The following is a 23,286-nucleotide window of genomic DNA, read 5'->3' as shown; positions in this document are numbered from 1 at the left end:
AAGAAGAAGAGATGAAAGAAGCCAACCATGAACGCAGAGGATGATCAAGACAGCGAGAGAGTAGAGCTAACAATGATGTCAGTCATGTTTAGTTGTCATAGGAACAGGTGAAATCGTATTGTTTCCATGCAAACCCCCCCCCATAACTTCCTGTTAGTTGCACTGATTTGTTAGTCTGTCAGCTTAATTCATTAATTGAGTTAATTATGCAGGAAATCCAATTTGAATTAGCGTAATTGTAGTTTTCTGTGTGTACACACGTCAGTGCTGAACAAGGCTTTATGGGTATAACTAGAGGGCCTATATACCTGTGTGTTTTTTTGTGCTTATGTCTATTGTGTATTCGTTTGAGACCCATCTGTGATGTTTCAGCTGAGCAAATCTCACAGGTCATCGGTGAAGCGGAATGCTATTTATATCTTTCATTATCCTCTCTCTCTTTCTCACCTCTCTTCTTTCGTTCCCATTGTCTCTCACCCTCTCTCTGACCTTATCTCTCAGCTTTTCTCTTCACTTATCCCACCTGTTCCAGCTCTCTTCTCTTCCCCCCATCTCCCTCTCCTACACCTGTCCTTTTATACTTGTCAGCTTTCCATCTTTTCTCTCCTCCCCCCTGTCCATTTCTCCCTCTGTCTCACACTCCTCCATTCTTCTCAGCTCTCTCCACACCTCCTCCATACCTCCAGCATTCACTCTCTCTACTTTAGCAACTTTTTAGAGTGGGAACCACCTAAGCTTGAATCTGCACACCTGTCTGTGGACAGATAACACCAAACAAACACACATGCAAAATGACAACCGCCACAACCATCCAGCTGCCCACCTGCCCAGAACCCACCCGCACAAGTAAACATCTGCTACTTACTCAGTGATTTCTTCGGTGACTGTGTGTTCAACCTGGAGTCGAGAATTGACCTCAATAAAGTAGTGTTTGCCGTGTTTGTCGACCAGGAACTCCACAGTCCCTGCGTTTTCGTAGCCCACCTGCAGCCAAAAAACACAAAGAGGGAGCAGTTTTACCACTCTGAGTTATTCAAGTAATAATGTTAGTTGTGTAAACACTCAAGAAGGAGCACTCAGTCATCTTAATGAGCCATGAAACCAAAAGAACAAAAAACTGTCTTCTCGCCATATAAATATGACCACATCAGATGAGGAAAACATAAGCTCTGTGTATTATTTGTACAGAAGGAGGAGGGCATTTTTCATCATTTTCTTGTACTGCAATAATTAGAGCATTAATCAAGGGGGATTTATTGAATGCTCATCATCCAGAAGCCCATTTTCACTTTGCAATCAGAATCACAATCAGATTCAGGTACAATAAGTATACAGGAATGAATCCCAGTGTTTATTGGAGCAGGGATGGAAATATGTCATCTAAACTATGTCACACACTGTGAACATGGAATAAGTAGGACTGGGGCTTTTATTTACACAACAATGGACATAGCGCTTTACTCTAAGAGCATTTATGTTTAATGTTAGATACATATATGAACACGGATGGAGCCTTCTATTTGTACTCCTTGTTTGTGCACATTTTCTAAAGGTTATAGATATGGAAGAAACCAAGCCTTACTAAAGGGGATCATGGAGGCAGTGTAGCGTTGATCAAGTGAGATAGGACCGTGGAAGACAATGAAGACATTTTAAAAATGGTGGAATAGAACAAGTTGGTCATATAGTGAAAAGAGTTTCCCGTCCACATGCTGCGGAGTATATAATGGCCTCACAGACCACTTTTGACTTTGCCCTCTAATGCCATTTATTGGCTGTAGCCATGCTATCAGGGCAATGAAGCTTACTGCATTCCAAATGGACATGTCTTTTTTTGTACATACATGAAATACATATTAGCCTTAAGAGTCACTCTGCATACGTTATATGAAACCCTGTCACCTGAAACTACACATTAGGCTTGAAAGATCTCTTTTTTATCAACATAACAATATGTTGAGACAATATGTATTTTAAACAGATTGGTAAGCAGTTTGACGAATTATTGTCTGAGCTTACAGCTACATGTCAGAATCTTAATCCTTACCAAATACCCCAATATGCAATATTTACCAATATATTTCATATCTACCATTCATAAGGTTTGAATCACCTACCACAAAAGCTAGACTGGGCACCTCATGTACCTAGTCAAGTCTTTCATGCTTGGTCTTTCATGCTTTTGGGTTGTAGAAAGTCCTCTTTAGATACAGATGCTATTTTGTATGCGACTAGAGTTCGATTTGTACATAAAGGGCAAAAGCCTTTGCAATGCTTCAACCAACATGACAACAGGAAGGTCAGAAAGAGACAAAGTCCCTCTGAGCAACAATTAAATATATCGACAAAAATCAGCAGTCACTGGTAAAAGAAACAAGATTATCATTAAAATGTGTGCAGATTTAAATAGAAACAGGTTCTTGTTTCAGTGTCAAGTGCACAATTATGCCGCTAACAAGCTGGAATTAACAGGCACTGTGTTGCTTCAGAAAAACTTTTCTAAAAATTTCATAATAGAAACAAAAGGTTAGTCTAGGCTCAGTACTGCTGGGACTGGATCAGGAAATATCAGCGAAACAATGGACTGACAAATCACAGTTGAAACCAATCAAATCTAATCACAGAGTAGTCTGCAGAGGGCCTATATTAAACTTTTTCCCCAAAATATTTGGAGCCCAACTGCCCAGTTGTGGTTCAATAATGATCAAGGGTCACTTACACTTTCCTGTACTGGAAAATAAATTCAAATCAAATGATGGAAATTGCTTCCAACAGTATTTTCCCCTGTCATGCAACACTATGGGGACATTGTCTAAATGGAGGTTTGAATCAGTCTTCTTTTGAAGACAAAACTGCTTCAAATGTAAATTATCCATTTAGTCTGAATCGTACAGGGTTTTTTTTATTCTTTGATGAAAAAGCCATTATTGAAGGACAGGCAAAAATTTTCAATATGCCAGATGATTACAAACTTTTCGATGGTAGTGGAACCTAAATCTAACATGGGCATAAATAGCTATGAAAAAATTATAGTATTGAAAAACAGAATAATAGTATGTAAGAAAAATTGTGCCAACATTGAAAATATATGGATCGAGGACACAAGATGAGCTTCAACACTACAATCTGCAAACTGTTCTGCAATCATTCTTGGTTTTACTTTGTAACAACACTTCAAAAACTTCTAAAAAGGTAAAAAAATAAAAAAATACAATACATAAAACTGCATTCTTCTTCTAAAAAGGTAAAAAAAAAAAAAAAATCATCCTTGAAGCAGGACCTCCATTTCGTTTGCCAAAAGATGTTTCTCTTCTTGGAACAGAGATATTCTAATTTTAATCACTACTGTGGCATGTAAATGTACCATTTAAAATGCACTGCATTGGTCTTTATACCTTTTAAAACAACTCAATAGCTTGTTTTATTGCTTATTCTTCATTTACCAGACAATAATAAGAAAAAAATCCAATCTCAAGGCACCTCTTCAGACATGGTTTTTGCTCAACTAAATATATTCCTTTTGGCTTTAATTATACATGTTCATCATGTACCAATGATTTGACATTTCCATTTAGATATGAATGTCCATTTTAACTTTTAGTTATGTAGCTGCGTATAACAGTAATTTTCAAAGACTCAATTGGGGGAAAAAACTCTGTATATAATCATCTAGCGTAATTAGTTTGCTTTGCTAAGACTGGATGGACTGTTTTCTGTGTTTTTCTGTTAGAAGTTGCACATGCCATTCAGAGTAAAACATTTTAATTGTTAGGGAAATTAGCATGTTAGTAGAGCAACACCAGCACTTTCCATACTCATCCATCAAAACTCCGCTCTGGCTCATCTCAGCCTCAGTTTAATTTTGCCCAGTGGGAGCTGCAAGCAAAGTGTAATTGCTATATAAACGCTATATAAATAAAATGTATCATTATTATCATTATGACTTCGAGACTAAGCGGGTTTTCACAAATTACACAGATGATTGGAGAAAAGCAATCTGATTGGTGTTCTAACCATTTTCACCAATTTTACCAATCATTGCAGCTCAAGTTTTTAAGATCAGATCCAGCCACATTGCTGATTATTCCTATAATCAACATTTTGCCATAATATGAAATGTACCCCATTTCGGGTGAGGGAAATATTGGAAGAAAACAACGTCTAAACATCCGAATGAAATTAGGAGCAATCAAATGTCCAAAACACAAGCTGCAAAATAGCAAATCTAATTTTCCCCTGAAGGCACAGATGTGAGCAACCCAAGAAAAGGCAACAGCACCACCTACATCTGAAAATATCTTCAAATATTTGATGAACAGACAGTAATGTGATTTAAGTTTCTTCCCTCCCTCTTGTAGTGTTGAGCATTTTGTGCAAAATCAGGTTGGATGAACAAACCGAAATAAAGTACATGATCTTAACCAATTCCTTCCCTGTCTTCAAACAGAAAAATACATGTTTAGTGTTTAAATGTTGAACCAGCCAAGAGCTTTCAGGACTGCTTTCATTTCCAACATTTGGCGAGCATAAATGTCACGACAATCAAATGGGCAGAGGAAAAGAGAAGGATGGCCTGCAGAAACAAACATGGCCCGAAGCTAAAACTGCAGCAATTAAAATTTGGCAACTAAACAAAGCAAAAAACAACCTAAAAAAGCTCAAAAATGTTTCAAGATGCAGTTACAATGAAAAATCCATTATGCATATCACACATATATGTAAACAAATGTTTCACCTGAGTAAAACAACACCTGCTCTGAGCCTGTCAGCCTCTTATTAAGCCCATAACTGGTATAATTAAGTTTGCTGTGAGGAAAACTCATCTCAAGAGGAAATTAGACACAGATCAGGAGCAAAGTACACACACCCACATGTGACACATGTATTAATATTCACTGTAACCTTGTAAAACATCATCTGTGTAAAAATATTTAGAGACACTCAGTCAGCAGAGTTTTCTCTGCAGAGAGAAATTAGTCCCATTTATGGCATCTGTAGCTCCCCACAGGTTTTACCAATGAGACTCATTAGAGGGATCACAAATAAACACAACACACACTCGAACACACATCCAAACTTCAATAAACTAAAACATTTGAGGGAAGGGAAAAAAAACAGGATGAGCCCAAACACATGCTTACACAACTAGTTAAGTAAAGTTACATGTGTACATTAAGCACTGTATACTTAAAGGTTCAGTGTGTAGGATTTAGGGAGATATATTGGCAGAAACGGAATATAATATAATCAGTGATTTGTTTAGTTTATATGTGATTTTGTTACCTGTGGATGAGCTGTTTATATCTACATAGGTATCTGTGGAGATGGCCATGTTGCAGCTACAGAAGCCCAGAACAGACAAATCACACGCTGTCTCTTGATAGGATCAGTTTTTTGTTTTTTAGCAGCCCCATCTCGTCAAACAGCATGCAGAAACACTGATTTGTAATGTGAAACTGCTTTATTTAGTGTTTTACTGGTTAATAATAATTATCTGTGGATAATTCAGCTTATGGCAAAAACCTCCGGAACATTGATTGCTGAGGGATTTCTAACCCAGACAAGTTTCAGATATTTCCAATCTGAGGTTCTCAAGGCTAGATGCCAATAAATCTCCCTATACTCTTACTTTTTGTGCAATTTTGAGGTACTTTGCCTGAGTATTTCCATTTCTTTATATTTCTGTGGAAAATATTGTTCTTTTTACTCTTTGACAGCTTTGGTGAGTAGTTACTTTGCAGATTCAAATTATTAATATGAATCTAAATCAACTTATTAATTATTTTTATGTTAGCTTACCAGCAGAAGGGCTGCTCCCTAAAAGTTTAAAGTGATAAACATTAGTCGACTATTGACTATTGACCTGTTGACTATTAACTGAGGGTTCTTAAAATCTAGCAGTCTTTTTTGTATTTTTTGGTCCCCGAAAGTAGATGCAGTGGCAATGCTCCTTGCTTTCATGCTGCTCTCCAGGGGGAGAATTATACTATGTCAAGTCATCCCTTCCATTTTGAGAAGATGTCTGCAATGAGTACAGACAACTACGGACCCAGAATGAACCTGAGTTAGAGGAAGGCAGGTGTCTGGAGAAAAAGAGCCTTTGCCTGGTTAGACTCTGGACCGTGCAGGCTGCAAGATAACATTATCCTCTTTATCTTCTGCTATCTGAGTAGAAGTGGTGAACTTCCAGCTCACAGCAACTTCATACAATACAGTTTTCAGCTTTTGTTTGACGCACATTTCTGTTTTCTGATCTGTCATCATTTAGTTAACTTGCATTAGCTTGGAGGGCAAACTTTGCTACTTTACTATGTGACATGGAGGTTGCCATCACCTGAGAGTCCCGTTGAACCACATCCTAAAATCTGGCATTTCAATAAAGTGTGGCTTGATAGTCTATAAAAACAATAGTTGAATATTTGTAATGAACAACCTGCCCTGGAACAACAGATGGAAATTAGCGAGTAAGCTAAATCTGGTACAAAGCATCTTTTCTCTTCTGAGACTAATGTTATTCTGTACATTGTCCCTGATAAACTTAATAATAATAATAATAATAATAATAATAATAATAATAATAATAATAATAATAATAAATCCTTTTGACTGACAAAATTCTAAGTCAGGTACAGCCTTAAGCAGCACTACATAAAGTAGCTGAAATGGTAGCTCCATATAAACCAGCTGTGCTAAAGACATTATATAAATGATTCTGCATGAGTACTTCCACTTTTGGTACTTTAAGTACCTGCTGGTGCTAATAGTTTAATTACTTAAGATATTGAATACAGTAGCTTTACTTCAACAAAGTATTTCTACACTATGGTATTAGTACTTCTAAGTTAAAAAAAAGGGGGCACTTCCTCCATCACTGCATACAACCTATGTAATACATCTTGGGACACGGGAAGACAAACACAAACACAGAAAACCAATTAACACAATACACACAGTCAAGAGCTCTGTTTTGTTCTACTAGCTAGCTATATATATGTGTGTGTGTGTGTGTGTGTGTGTGTGTGTGTGTGTGCGTGTGTATGTGTGTGACCGCATGCACATAACCCATAAACTTACTGCTTCTTTTCTCTGTGCACACACATGCAGTCACACACAAAATGCTAATTTATAGCCTGAGTCACCTTTCTCTTAACCTTCTCTGTGTGCAGCCAAATTTGTCACTGTGCTTGTGTGCATGTGTGTGTATGTGTGTTTCCTGAACAGCCTGTGATGACAAATACATGCAGCTAGTACTCAAGGCCTCATTGATATACAGTGAAAGACAGTGCCATAGTAGAGGACACATACTGCACATATACAAGGACATAAACGTACAAACAGCTCCCTAGACTTCTAGCACACACAAATTCACACACACCAATATGTGTCACTCCATATTGCGCTCTCTTTCTCACACGCACACACTGAGTCAGTGAGTAAAGTAGCAGCCAGTGTAACAGATTGAGTGGTCACTGTTTTATAAGGTCTGACAGACAAGTCAATGGGCTGTATTAGCAAAACGAGGGGTCACCCGAGTGCCGTGTGCATGCATCCTACACTATTCTAAAAATGCATGATGTAAATCTACACATTTAGCTCTCTGCAGCTGACCACGGTGTGCGTGTGACTGTGCTTAAACGATCCCAGCACTGATGAATGTACACTAGTGTGCAGCTTTGAATAGGAAGTGACAGAGACAGATGGTCTGTACTGTACGGCACACAGAGAGCAAGAGAGTGAAACAAAGTGCATTAAGAACAGTTCATGAGTAGTGGGAGAAAAATGGATGAGGATGGATAGATGGATGGATGGATGGATAGAGGAAGGGAGGGAGTTAAAGAAAGATTGATGGATGGATCAAATGAGGACAGACACGAAGAATCACTGTGTTTGGTGGGAGTGGAGAGAGAAGACAAAGAGACATACGGAGTGAAAGACAGGATTAGATGGGGTAAATCAGGGAGGGGAAGAATAGCAGAGAGTTTCAATGATGGAGGGACTGTCACTCTCCCTCCTCTCACTCTCTCTCTCTAAGCACCTCAGCTTGAAATAATTTGCAATGTTGTTACAAGATGTCAAAATTCAAATTCAATGAGGGCTCTAGACAGTTTTTCCCCCTTTGCTCCACAGTGCCTCACTGTGACAAAATATTAGTCAAAGAGGTCCCAATAGTAGAAAAGGTTGAGTAAAATCATTTATCAACAAGATGGAGTAAAGCAAAGACAGCATAAAGACTCAGACTGCAAAGAGTGGTCATTTTTTTCACCTCCAGCCTCTGTGAGCATGTGCATTGCTCGCCAAGCTGCCTGTAATCCTTAAGGCTAAAACACATGGTTGATGTCTAAGGAGGACAGCAGAATTTGTTGAAGTTAAAAAGCGTGGAGGAAACAGGTCAGTACAGCACTGGTCCATTTAAAGTATGAGCATCTGCACACATGTGCACAACAGACTGGTGAGGCTGCAGCAGGTGCACAATCACCAGAAAAAAAATAGAATTCTGTTTGATCTTACAAATCCTATTGTAGTGTCTGTTGTTGCTGATGGCAAGGTCAGAGCTCAGCAAACCTTAAATCGTTGGGCTTTTGTTATTGTTACGGCCTTTCGGAATAGGACAGCGAGGGCAGTAAGAGGATGTGGAGGAGTGTTTTCTTTTTTATTAAGGCCAGAAATGCTGCTGCTGAACACTGCATCCTTCATGGCTGCATACTTGTCAATTATTTCAAGGAGGATGATAATCACGAGCCAAGAGGAGTCTCAAGATGACTCAGTAGTTTTATCCCAGCGGCCTACACAGTCTGAGCACCTCTACAGCAGTGTCCCCAACAGGAGGTTGAATGGGATGTCTGTGGCCTTATTCCAATGCAAAAACTCGGATGCCATTCAGTCTTAAAGAAATTGCTGTGGAAACCTTCCAGGCATCAAGGAATTCCAGCATTTCTGAAAGCAAAACAGGATGTGACTGTAACCGTTGGTGTATGTCAGTTATGCCATAATGGAAGGCCTGTACTCGTACACAGGGGTGGGAGTAATGACTTGTATTCACTCGTGTTACTGTAACAGTCTTTTTTTCTGTGTGAGCATATACTTTCTCTTTAAAAAATGTTAATTTTAATTAAGTGCTAGTTATCACAAATATTGTACCTCACCATATCTAAAGTAGCATCTGTTAGAGAGTGAGAGTTTGTCTTTTTTATGATTAATTCAAGTAAATTGATTGAAAAACAGTTGTGACAGGCTGCAAAGTGCAGTCTTTATTAATGGAAATTTCTGTTGGTTAGGACCAAGCGGCAACCTCCAGGCCTGAAAAATGAAGCAAATGCTTAAGTGCCTGAAATATTACAGTTCTTTGAATGGCCACTTGAGGCTGGCTCCAAAACCAAACCAATCGTCATATACCCCCAAGTTAAAATGCCCAACTTTACTAAAGAAATAAAAATGTTTACAGCCTGGTACAAAAAACAGTTTTAGTCTTTTAAAGCTAAATTCAATCAAAACTACAACTCACCCGTCACGTAAGGGTGGGTCGCTTTGACTGACAGGCTGTCTGCTGATAGTGTCCTGAGCGTCTCAGTCATATCCACACCGCACTACTCCACAGTGCCATCCTTCCATTCAAATATGTTCACTTCAGGCTCCAAAAAAACAAGGTGCCGATGGCCAAAATGCAAAACTCAGGACTTCAAACTGGGAGTCAAAAAAACAGTGGGGAAAGTCACAGTAGCTATGTCCACTTTAAAACAGTCTATGGTTTGGACTTCAGGGGGTCATGTTGCGATGCAGTTTATTTTGTAGTCTTCAGATGTGTAGATTTCGTGCATTTTACCTGACCTACCCTTACTTTTAATTAATTTTTACACAAGCACTTTTACTTAAGTATAATGTTTAGTTCTTTAGTACTTTTACATTATTACAATATTCTTGTACTCTTTCCACGACTGTACCTCTGGACCCAGCAGTGTAATACCTTCTTTTGTAGCTTTATACATACATACTTTTAGTTCAATCTCACATTTAGTCTTTTTTACAATTTGACTGCCAAAATCTGAGTATTTATCTGTAAATCATTCTAATGTTTGCAGCACTTGAGAAGATATCCTTTCCACACTTAATACATTTGTGTAAAAGCAAAAAGACAGAGTGCATTTGAGTTTCCAAATGTTCGTGCAGCACTATTGCTGAGGGCTTCTTCACAATTGTCTTCTGTAGCCCTGCAAAGATTCAACATGGCAGTTTTGAGAGGTGTTCCTACCGTCCTTTTGTTTGCATGAGTACTTTGTGTGTGCGTAGTCATGTTTTCTGCTGCCACTGCACATTGTCTAATCTTAATCTCCTTTGCCTAAGCAGAATGATGTTTGGTATTTAAGTTGCACTGACTCTTGTAAGTGTAGCAACATCACCAATGTGATCCCCCTTTTGTTTTCTGAAGCTGCGATGTCTCTGAATAAGCAATTTGTAATTAGCCTTGAAGTGTCTTGACTTAGTGCCATGTCAGTCCTTTGCTATGTTTATGGTGCAGAGCAAAGACACATCAGGTAAAAGCGTGCAATAGATAACACTGTGTTCCACCCTACTTTTTCCATAATACAATAAGTCTTTCTAGCACCAAGGTGTGCTTAGGTGTTTTACATACTGCTAATTACTGAACAGTTTTTTGTTCTCGCCTGCAGAATATTGGGTCATGTTGGCTCTGAGGAAGTCTGCACGAGTCTGAGGCTGCTGAAATGTTTTTATTATGTGTCGAGGCTCATCTTTATTTGAGGGCTTTACTGCAGTTTCATCTCTGCAAGGACATACAAAGAATCCTAGAAGATGAGCTTTGGTGTTAAGCATAACAATCATTTTTGTCTTTGAACTCAAAGTACAGACACAAGTAACTCCATACAAAACTGGCTTTGATTAGTCATGGTGAGAAGAAATAGAGACACTTTCAAGAGTTCTTTGTAGAGATTTTCAATTCAGCACTGCTATAAAAAGTAAAATTTTCCCCAAATAACACACACGCACACATGCACGCGCACACACACGCACGCACACACACATTCATCGCTCAGTGGTCACTTGGTTGGCACTCACACTACACTTACTGTCTAAAAAGGAAAAATGATTTCCTCTCAAGGTCTTAGCTGCCAGATTGCTGTCACTACATGCAAATCCCGCGACGAAAAACAATATTGATGATTCAATGCACACCACACACACAAAGCCTTCCGATTAGTCCGGTTCCCTGCCATCTCCCTCAACGCCCCACATCCACCAGCCAGAAAGCAATGCATGCTGGGTCATGTAATGTCCAGGGGCAGTCAGAGTAATGTGCTACATGCTCCCCAGCTTTATGTGGGATGTGCATCACGCAGTAGAGGGAACAAAACAAATCAATCGTACAATCAATGGTGCTGACCTGTTAAATGGCTGTGTCTGGTCACATTAGTGAGTGTGTGTGACTGTGTGTGTGTGTGTGCTGCAGTTTGGGTGACATTGAGAACCAGTGGACTGACACATGGGGCTTAAATTAGTATGAAACTTTATTGTTGTAAACACATAATATAAGCTGTAGCTGTTTCACACGTATGCATTTCACAAGAAAGAAACTACACGTTGTTTGTTCTTGTATGCAGTACACTCACGCTCCCCTTCAGGGTACACACCATTTTGTCTTTTTAAAGACAAACTTGAACTTCAGGACTGTTTGTCAACCTTTTTTGTATTGGAGTCGTGCTTGTAAGGGTTTTGATTAGGAACAACCAGTACGTCTAGGGTTGCACCTATTAATCAGCTGAACATCTGTTTTGACAAATATTCACCTTGTTGACTGCCATTGGCAAACAAGATTACATTTACTGATGGTAGTGGCTGTTGTTTTCTGTTGTGTCACATCAATTTTGCGCAGGCTAAAAAGCAGAGCTTGAGACTAACAGTATCACAGTATACTGGGGACAGCAGAAAACAATCTCGGGATGAACAGAGATCTCCTTGTGTTTATGTTTTTACAATATAAAATGTTCAATATAAAATAGATATGAGGGGGAAATATACTATATAATGTAAATGGGATTTTGAAGCAGTTAACTATTTTTAAAATATATTTTTCACATGAAAGGTTCTATTAAAGATTGTTTCAGAAATTTCTATGATTGAATTTGTGCTCATTCAAAGGTAGTGTAATGGAGCGCTGAATGACTTTGAAATAGTTCAGATATATTTCAATAATGGCGATGTCTTTGATCCCCTGGAACAAAAGGGGTGACAAATAACAAAAACAAAATAAATAAATAAAGTATTGGCTTTAGGCAAAATTGGTATTTTAAAACTTGAAATAATCTGAACATATCCTTTAAGGAAGTCACTGGGTTGCTTTACAGCACCCAACCAAAATATGCCAAGGAGGCAAAGCTCCTGGCATTGCCAAGGGGTGGTAGAAGTAAAACACAGATGGGGGAAATCACTACATCTTAATTTTCAGCAAAGCCCAAGGGGGAACGGCACACAGTCACAATGGGGAGGAGAGGGAAGGGAGGAGGGCTGCCATCGTTATGACAGCAACAGAGTTTATGGCAAATGTGGCCTTCATTTTGGGAACAGCTGCACTAACAGTCACTGCCATGAAATAGAGGCTGATCACATAGACTCCCATTCTTTTTTTGGTTTTCTTTTGGTGTAATACACAAGGGTATCACAATCGCAAAATGAAATGCTGTTTAGAGGTTCTCCGCACAGCAACTTTAGAGGCACACAGTCACATTACCCAGCAGTTATTACACAAGCAGATCCTACAGTACATCTCACTCTTCCCTCCACTCATCTAAACATCAGTGCTGCTGCTTCCCTTTAACTGCTGCTCACTTCGCTCCTTTCTTTCATTTCTTTCCTCTCTTGAGGGGATCGGAGTTAATCTGGTGCCAAGATGTTCTGTAATCTGATCCAATTCCCTTTCAGACTTCCAGCACACACAACTCTCATCCGATTCATTGCTGATACAACCACAGAATAACACAAACACACACTCACAAATAGATGAGCTCCATTTCAGTGGTGCCACCTCTCTAATCCTTTTGCTGCAGGGAGCTGCCAAAGCAGCGGTGCTCACCCACCCGAGCACACTACACAAACAATGTATGAAATACACGCAGGCACAAACAAATACAGTAACACACAAATATCACACAGACATGCCTAGAGGCACACATGATAATAATGAACACAATCAGGTGTACGCCCACACACACTATCATACACTCACAGTCCCATATGCACCCACAGGTTCATAGTCATCCCTGCTGTAATGGAAAGAAGCTTGACCGAAATCCCTCCATACGTTTGTCGACTCATGTATTCATCCCTAATTTCAGATCGTCTCCAGGCTTTAAGTCCATTACTTACACCTTTCTCCTTCAATCATGCCTGTTCATACTCTCACTTCCATCCTGTGCAATTAAGATTCAGGTCACCCTTCCTGCTTCGCTGTATCCTGTTTTCCGCGCTTGCAGCTTCATTTTTATGCCAAATAATTTGCTGGACAACAAGAGGACAGCATGTTTGGTCATCAAATTTGTAATAGGCAAACAAACATGCTGCACGAAAAGTACCAGGGAAACAAAGGCTTTCACAGATCCAAATGGGAAAGATAGAACAACAATAAATTGATACTCATAAACTATTCTCATGGGAGAGGTTTTACACAAGAGCGTCCTGTAATTGGAAATTTTACTTATTATGTCATTAATTCTGGTCGAGTATTGGGGCGGGATATGACTCCCTCCAGAATTGATGCCCAAATTACCCAAAGTATAAGTGTTTTCTGAGCTTGGTCATTAGTGTAACACAATGTACATTTCACAGGTTCTCAATTTGGGACTAGAACACACCAGAGTTCTGCTTTAAAACATCATGGTTTCCCCCACACATCTATTTATTTGTGTATAAATGTATGTATGTGTGTGTGTGTGTGTGTGTGTGTGTGTGTGTGTGTACACCATTCAGTTACTCATTGCACCATGCACTCTCAGAGCAAAGAGGCTACTCTGGGCACAGACAGAGCAGCAGAACGCCAGTTGAGTAAAAGTTAAACTTCACTGTTAATTGCGGCAGCTCTAAAAACTCGCTTCTACAGCAGCTGCTCTTCTCATCCATTGATTTGTACAGCTCTAATCAAACAACAGATCAACTATACACTCCCCGACTCAAAACCCATTTAACTGCTGTTGAGGAAAAAAATGACTCATGATGAACCACAAAATGTTCAAATTTATAGAGGGAACAAAGTATGAGAAAATACTAACAAAGAAAGAAGTTTGCCAAAACTCACACATGGCTACAAATCAAAAACAGTCCCTCTGATAAGACTTGGAAAAAAAAATCTTCAACTATGCTTGCAAATCTGCTGCACTTAGACACAGCAATGCTTCAAACTAAATGCAAACCGCATGCTAACACACTCACAGTGGCAATACTGATGTTTAGTGGGTATAGTGTTTACCATGTTCCCCATCGTAGTTTAGCGTGTTAGCATGCTAACATTTGCTAATCAGCTATAAACACAGTGGAGCTGAGGTTGATGGAAATGTCATTAGTTTTGCAAGAATGCATTCATAAACCAGTACGGTCTATTTGACCTTGGTCTATGTTTTTTTTTTTTTTTTGGTAAAATGTCTCAACAACTATTGGATTGATAGCCATTAATACTGATATGTGCTTTAGTTGAAGCCATGAACACAGTTTTATTATGTTTACCCATCACCTGAAAGGTCAGAAGCCAGGCTTAACAACTATCGCTGGCGCAGGCTTAATGTTATTCTTAAGGACACTTAAGCAGCATGCATGAATGCCAACACAGAAGGTCAGAGCCAGGTCCTTTACTTTGAGGGATGCATTCTTACTCATTACATCACTGTAATGCCAAACACCTGTAAAGCTGTGTGTTTATGCAGTGGGAGATAAGGATGAACATAGCACCGTGCAAAAATGCCAACCCCTTCCAGAAACCAAAAAGGGTAAAATCCTATATTCTACAAATAAACCACTTCTTTCTGAAGTGAAAGCTATTCATTTCTCCAGAACCCTCCCTCTGTTCACTGCTCTCTGATCCTTCCCTTTGCTTTTTCTCCCCTTCATCTTTTTCCCTCTCTTCCTCTACATGGCTACAAGTCAAAAACAGTCCCTCTTTTCCCCCACTGCCATCTCTCCGTATGTGGCAGTTGTCCTTTGCTCTGCTTTCAACTCTCTCTCCTCTTCCTCTGCCTTTAAGTTTGTCAGTCCTTCAGAAAATATGTCTTTTCATCTCAGACAATTAAGGAAATGGAATAAAAAATAGAAAGAGTGACTGAAGGCTCAAAGGTCATGAACAGACAGATGGCAAAACAGCAATGAATAGGGACAGAAAAAACAATGGTCGAGATGAGTGAAGGTAGATGGTGAATGGAGCAGATGGCTTTAAGGGAACAGAGACACAATAAAAGAAAGTTGATGCAGGAGATGATTGAGGGAAAGACTAATTGAGATAAATAGAGAATGACCTGGAAGAGCTATAAGCAAAATCAAAGCACCTGTAAATTTACAGAGAAAGAACCTGACGGGGGGTTAGTAACGGGCCAGGGGATGAATAATGACTGAAATGTGTGATGTAAAAGTGATGAAAGGAAGGGCCACAAGAAGCAGCTGGGTTGAAAGGTTTAAAGCTGCACAGATGATGGGGCTGGATATCGTTTCAAACATAATGATATCAGTACCAATATTGGTACCCTCAAGGTGATAAAGATACCGACGGAGTGCTTCATTTTGATACCTTTTTTTTTGCATTGCATCCCTGTGTGCACTGCAATGCACAGAAAGCTAGCATAACTAGCTATAAGCTAAATGCAGCTAAAAACAAAAACATATCATTGGTTGATGCCTCACTACATTGCCATAGCACTGAAAATAGATGAGGCCAGCTCAGCTTTGATTTGTAACTTGTAATGCCCGTCCATAGCAACAAATATTGGATGTTAGTTTGTAGATTTGTGTCACCAGCTTCCATGGACAATGACTTGTACTGTGTGGTTCTCAGTGAACACAGTGTAAGATTAAAGTTTAAGACCGTTTCATTGCAATTCTGTTGCTAGGTCAACAGCTTTGGTCCCTGTTTACTTCCTGTCAGCTGCTGCATTAACAGGTATTCCAACAGGAAATACACATTATATATCTATATACCTATATCTATAGGCTGACTCTATGATTGCTGATGTGATTGTGGTTTTCTTACTCAGATTTCAAAACTAACATGTACAACATGCCTGACAGGGACTGAATAGGCATTTAACTACTTAAGGAGTAGCTTCACTGTTTACAACTGAGCCCACAGATGTAAACTATTAGAAAAAAACTAAATGGAGTCCTAAAAGCTAATTGGTGTACTTTAAGAATGACTGCAATAGATCAACAAAATAAACACTGGCATAGACCGTCAGACAGAAAGTGTATATGGCCATTAAAATGAATTTCAGATGCACTGATTGAGATTTGCAATAAAGAATATGTGCTGTATTTTCTCTGGTGTTGCTGCAAACCTTTACCTTTATGCAACAGTGTTCGATTCAGAAAGTTGCTGTGTTAAAAATGTCGCACTGTGTTCCCACTCAAGCGTGACCAGCGTGACCACCTACATCATCCCGAGTCGCCGTTGAAGTGTTGCTCAAGCACTCATTAACATAGTTATGTTCACAGGCTTGTGTGTGTGCGTGTCTGCTACTTGCAACAAGGAACCACAAATGAACGTCATCTAAAGTTTATATTTGTTTAAAAAATATCTCAGCTTGATCAATACCTGAACACAATTTTAAGATCACATTTCACCACAACATTGCATCCCTGTGTGCACTGCAATGCACAGAAAGCTAGCATAACTAGCTATAAGCTAAATGCAGCTAAAAACAAAAACATATCATTGGTTGACGCCTCACTACTTTGCCATAGCACTGAAAATAGATGAGGCCAGCTCACTTTGATTTGTAACTTGTCATGCCCGTCCATAGCAACAAATATTGGATGTTAGTTTGTAGCTTTGTGTCACCAGCTTCCATGGACAATGACTTGTGCTGTGTGGCTTTCAGTGTGAACACAGTGTAAGATTAAAGTTTTTAAGACCGTTTCATTGCAATTCTGTTGCTAGGTCAACAGCTTTGGTCCCTGTTTACTTCCTGTCAGCTGCTGCATTAACAGGTATTCCAACAGGAAATACACATTATATATCTATATACCTATATCTATAGGCTGACTCTATGATTGCCGATGTGATTGTGGTTTTCTTACTCAGATTCAAAACTAACATGTACAACATGCCTGACAGGGACTGAATAGGCATTTAACTACTTAAGGAGTAGCTTCACTGTTTACATCTGAGCCCACAGATGTAAACTATTAGAAAAAAACTAAATGGAGTCCTAAAAGCTAATTGGTGTACTTTAAGAATGACTGCAATAGATCAACAAAATAAACACTGGCATAGACCGTCAGACAGAAAGTGTATATGGCCATTAAAATGAATTTCAGATGCACTGATTGAGATTTGCAATAAAGAATATGTGCTGTATTTTCTCTGTGCTTTCAAGTAGCTATTTGTTTGACAAACAAATCAGCCATTCTGTGGCTGAAGACGAACTGATGTCGCAGTCGTGACACATCAACAGTGATGTGGGTAGAAAAAAACAATGTATCGATCAGTCGATTTTTTTCTCACATTACTGAGAGATCCTGTGAACCAAATGGACGCTGCAAGGCCATCAGGCAGCGTTGTAATGGGAGTTGTACATAGTCTGGAAGCAATGCAGCCATAAAGTGCACATACAGAAGCCAGAGAGATGAAAAGGAGAGAGAAAGACGAGAGCCGCATAGACAGATTTTAAATCAATACAGCCACAGAAGACACCTAACAAGAATTTACAGTCCACGTGTGGACACACAGAATTGTGGGCTCATAAAAACTGATGTTTTACTATCAATTAATTTAAAAAAAGACATCAAGTGCAAAGTGCAGCCATAACTGTAGATGTACTGAAGGGACAGAGACAGAAAGCAAGACTCTTCCCAAAATAACAGCGCACGGTTCAGGGAAAGTTTCTGTGGGCTGATTTTGCTGTCAGCAAGGCAACCCAAACTGTCATTTTTATGACACCATCAAATAAACTGCTATATGCTCAGAGTATATGTGTGTATGTGTGGTTGGTTTTCACATCTTATGCCACATATTGTTTTATTTTCTCTTCTTTTCCTTTACCTTCTTGGCCCTGTAACCTTTACCTGTCCACCAGCATTTGCTGTCTCTTTTGCCTTCAAGTTTGTGTTTTGTGCAGAAATCTCATGTCCTCAACTCTGACCTTTTATGAAATGTCACTGACAGCTGACTGCCACATGAGAAAATGTTTGTTTCAAATCCCTGCAACCACGCCAAAAATGTCAAACAATAAAAACTTTTTATAATGCTTAAAAACATTTAAGTCTATAGGGTATTATAGAGATAAAAAGAATTTAACACCTAATCTTCTGTTCAAGAGGAAATATTGAGTGCCGTTATATTTAGTTTTATGGATTTTATAGACACTTTCCACTGCACACTCCAAAGCAAGAGACAACTAAAAAAGAACACTTACACGTCAAGTTTTACAGCCTTAAAAACTTCTACCAACTATCACTACCTTCCATCTTTCATTCCCGCCTTCTTCCTCATCTCTCTCCGACATCTGCGATATGAGACCATAACGTTTTATAAGAGTCCTTCGGATTCTCTGCCCCTTTATTGCAAAAGCCTGCTCTCCATCTTTGTCTGCTCGTTCAAGCCTTATCCCTCAATCTACTCCTCTTCCCACTGTTCAATCCACCACCTCTCCATTTCTACATGAGTGTTGCTTTTATGCTGGTATGACCATTTTTTCCTGAGGTAAACTGCCACTATGGCTACCCCACAGGGTGAGGTTACATATGAATTTATCACGGTAATCCAATTTCATCTCTGCTATGCTGCAGGTACCCTCAACAGCACGGATGTTGAAAAAATAACACAGTTTACACAGTTTACTAACTACAGTTAGTAAACTGTGAGAACAATCTCTGAACAGGACAGTTAGAGTTTTTGCACTGGGCATTATAGAAAGACTATAAAATTTTAGAATTTAAAAAAGGATTATTATTACTTCAAAGCTCAATTCATAAGCAATGAATCACAAAATGAAAACAAAACATCTTGATCACTCACTATTGGCTGGCTGCAGTATAGGTCCTTCACACTGCTCCCTCCATGTTAGTGAATGGGACAAGGGCAAAATTAAAAAAGCAAAGTGCACATTAAATAAATCAACCCTAAAGTTGGTGTCTGTCTTTGAGGGTCGGTCTTATCACCCTGAAGTATGTTAAAGTGTTCAGGGGGAGTAGATGTCAGCTGTTGACAGTTGTGTGTGCCAGTCGGTCTGCTGGCATTCAACGGTGCTGCTTGCAGCTGGTCAGACGGGTGCATGGGCAGGATACCGTGGCGATCACTACTGCACAGGCATAAATGACCTCACCAGTGCAAGCGGCCAGTAGCTGTCTCTGGGATATTTGGGCTATGTATTTGTGCAGCAGGAGGAAGTGAAGACTTGCTGTAACTGATGGCAAATGGATCTGCATTTAGAATATAGTGCCTTTCTAGTCTTCTGACCATTCAGAGCGTTTTTACACCACACGACACACACGCACACACACATTCACACACGGCTGGGCAAGGATAACATACAAAGTGCCACCTGCTAATCAGTAACCATTGTCATGAGCTCACATATCATCATGAGCAGGCAACAGGAGCAATTTGGGGTTTGGTATCTTGGCCAAGGATACTTCAACATGCAGACTGGAAGAGCCGGGGATCAAACTGCCAATCTTATAATTAGTGGACCACCGCTCTACCTCCTGAGCCGCAGCCACCCCCATCTCCCCACTGGGTATGATGAGTAACTTGACTTTAGGTAGGTAGATATAGCTTTTTAACTGACTACTTGTTTACACACTGAATACATAATCATGACCAAGAAGACACAGGATTAAAAGGACATTTGTTTGCATCAGTACTTTGCAAACAAAACTACCAAATCAAAAAGGAACCAATAAGCCATGCCAGTTAGCCAGCATACACAATTTAAGGACCCGGGACTTGGTACAAGTAAATGTTTCTGTATGCAGCCATCCTTCAAGAGTAAGTAAAGCCCCAAACCACTTTCTTTCAGTTGAAAAGCAACATATATGGGTATTTAGTAGTGTTGATGATTGATTCAGGCCCAACTCTTGACATCTGAGTGCAGAGTATTCAAAAATCTACATATGTTGTATAAATATGCATAGTGACTGCCTTCTAAAGGCTGAGACCTGTGTGTGTGTGTGTGTGTGTGTGTGTGCGCGCGCGCACGCGTGCGTGCATGCATGCATGTGCATGTGTGCGTGTGTGCATGTGTGCATGTGCGTGTGTGTGTGTGTGTGTGTGTGTTTGTTGGCATGTGTAGACTTGGTTATTTATTTGATTATTTCCTCCAGTTTTACACCTCTCATAAATCAAGAGAAATGGTTCCATGTGACTCTAGATATTGGCCATCCTCTCTGGTGTGTGTGTGTGTGTGTGTGTGTGTGTGTGTGTGTGTGTGTGTGTGTGTGTGCGTGTGCGTGCGTGCGTGTGTGTGTGCGCGCGCATGCGTGTGTGTGTGGGGGGGGCAGGAACTTTTTATTAAAGCTGCCTTTATTTCTATTACTTGCCACTTGCTAGTTTGGATTCATATCTCACGGTTTTAACAGTAATAACATCATTTTAAGGAAGTCTTGGAGCCATTTCATTGTATCTAAATCTAATAATTTTCACATTTGGGAATGCTGAAGTCATTCAAATTAAGTTTGTGATTGCTCTAATCAGCATGAAATCAATAACTGTGGTAAACTGCATTTTGAAAGTTCCCAATCATGCTTACTAAATGCTGATTCTGTTGAACAAAAGACAAAACTGGAAAGGCCTTCAGACTTGACTCAAAACTTTATATCCCATGAAGTGATGAGTGTGTAGTGAATTCAAATAATCGCACACGTTGCCGGTCAGAATGTCAAGACTGTCTTATTCTGAAAGTTTCCCATTACCACTACATCTGACTTCACCCACTTTTCTTAAATCCCTCTTTTCACATCTTACTTACACCCTGCTACATTTTAAGGCTCCCCCTCTCTTCACTGCACCTCCCTGATCTTATATTTTCACCTCATCCACCCTCTCCCATTCTCCGCTCATCCCTCTTCCCAAATCTCTCTTAATATAGGGCATTATTCCTCATTTTTGGATAAGTCAGCCAGTCATGCCTCCCCTTTCTCTTCCACTTTGCTTTCATTTCTCTCTCTCTCAGTCTCTCGTTCTGCCCTCATTCACCCTTCCCTCTGTCAGCAGTTAATGGAAGCATAATGAGCTTGTTGTCTATAAAATGATGAGAAGCGGGATTGAATACAGCTGCCTAATGATCAAAGAGCACCGCAGAACACACACAGCTGGACAAAGGCGGGTGAATACATTCCTGTACACAAATATGAGCAATGACAACATGCACAGATTAATGTTTGCCCCGCGCGCAGAGGTGTGTCTACTGAATCACAGACACACAAATGCACTAAAATCTATTCCCAGTGGAGATACACGATTAGTAACGAGGACCCAAAATCAGGCCAAATGCTATTTTTCTTCTTCCTATGCTCTCGCCACAGCTTCCTCACTCCAAGCATGCCTCCCTCCATCTCACTCCTTTCTCCATCACGCCCCCGCCGCCCTCCTTTATCTCCCTCTTTCACTCCCTCGTTCTCACTCCTTCCAAAAGGTAGTCAGGGCAGAAATGGGTTTTCTACTTCATAAGACTGCAGTTGTGTGCATGTGTCCACACACTGCTTGCTGTGCGTGTGTGTGTGTGTCAGACGGAGATTTGGATGTAGTCTGAGCAAAGACACCCACACTGCAGCATTTGACACAGCCGGAGGGAGAGAGGAACTGGGGAGAGAGAGAGAAAGGAGGAGACACAAGGGAAGGAGAGACGACAAGAGTGGCAAGAAAATACGAGGTGGAGGGGTGATTTGGGGTTTGTTTGTTCCTAATTATACATGTGTGACTTGGACGTGTGTGTGCGTGTGTGTGTGTGTGTGTGTGTGTGTGCCTTGTATGAAACCATTTCCACAAGAACGTGTATGTTAAGTGTCACTACAAAATACATCAGCCTAATGTATCCTGTGTGTATACAGTATGCAGCATTTGGATATGTGTACATCACTGAATGCACGTTGTTAAGTGCCTATCGGCAAACACAAATATATTTCCATGTTCCTGCTCTCTGTTAGGGAATAGGGCATACATATTTATATTTGCAGTTTTTGTCCCCTGTGTTTGTGTGTGTGTGTGTGTGTGTGCGTGCGTGTTTCTGGGTACTGTTTTTAACCCAGAAAATAGCCAATCCAATGCAGACCCTGGTGACTGTAATTCCCAAATCCTCAAGCCCATACAAACAAATCGGTCATTCGTTCCTACCCTCTAATATGACCCACAGGAGCGTTTCCAAACTTAGCGCCCCTACAGGTGGCACATCATCAACACATCCTCATAGCTGAATGACAGTATATGACTGTTAACAGTTACCGCTTTAAACACTATGGGAAATGGTCACAGTTGCATCAAATACACTTGGTTAGGTTTAGAAAAAAGACCATGGCTGTATTCTTTTAGGGTTTTAACTGGTGGTATTTTGAATTACTTTCTGTCTTTAAAAAAATAACTTAAAAAGATTACTTTGTTTCCTTAATTTTTTCAAACACTTCCAACTGACTAATGTGATGCAGCGCTGCCGTTTTGAACTGAATTTTTGACGACGCCCTGTTTCTATTTATTCCTTTTGCTTGCATTGAAAACTCTGCATTGGATGAGGAACAGCTGTTTCATTAATTTGAAATAAGGACTTTTCCACACAACACCTCCTCATTTAACTACAAAAAACCTTAATAAGGTGGCAAGTGGCTAGAGAGAGATCGCCAGGGAGGTGACAGCTTCTGGTAAACAACCATTGCCAATATAAATCTACTTGCTGTCAACTATATTGTGTGTTATTTGCCCATCTTTTAAGTGGTTACATCTCCAGTCCAGCACAAAGCTGATAGGTACGGGGTTTGTATGACGTAACAGAGGTGCAGGTTAAATGGATTAAGTGTCGGCAGAATTTGACACTGACACTACCTGCTTTGAGGACACAGTTTATAATTCATATGAGGGACACATTTCCCATTAAC

The 23,286-nt window shown here is 39.9% G+C and overlaps 1 protein-coding gene across 2 annotated transcripts in view; it reads right to left on the bottom strand.

Moving 5' to 3' along the window:
• pcxb (pyruvate carboxylase b) overlaps window positions 1-23,286 on the bottom strand; it is a 350,229-nt gene that overhangs the window by 274,930 nt on the left and 52,013 nt on the right. For both annotated transcript variants that reach the window (XM_042512173.1, XM_042512174.1), the window contains exon 10: window positions 866-984. In XM_042512173.1, the coding sequence (XP_042368107.1) occupies window positions 866-984 (119 nt within the window). The remainder of the gene's footprint in view (window positions 1-865; window positions 985-23,286) is intronic.

The sequence above is a fragment of the Plectropomus leopardus genome, chromosome 23 (assembly GCF_008729295.1).
Source record: "Plectropomus leopardus isolate mb chromosome 23, YSFRI_Pleo_2.0, whole genome shotgun sequence".
Lineage (NCBI taxonomy): Eukaryota > Metazoa > Chordata > Actinopteri > Perciformes > Serranidae > Plectropomus > Plectropomus leopardus.
Note: the sequence above shows the minus strand (reverse complement) of the source record. Positions and strands in the feature narration are given on the sequence as shown.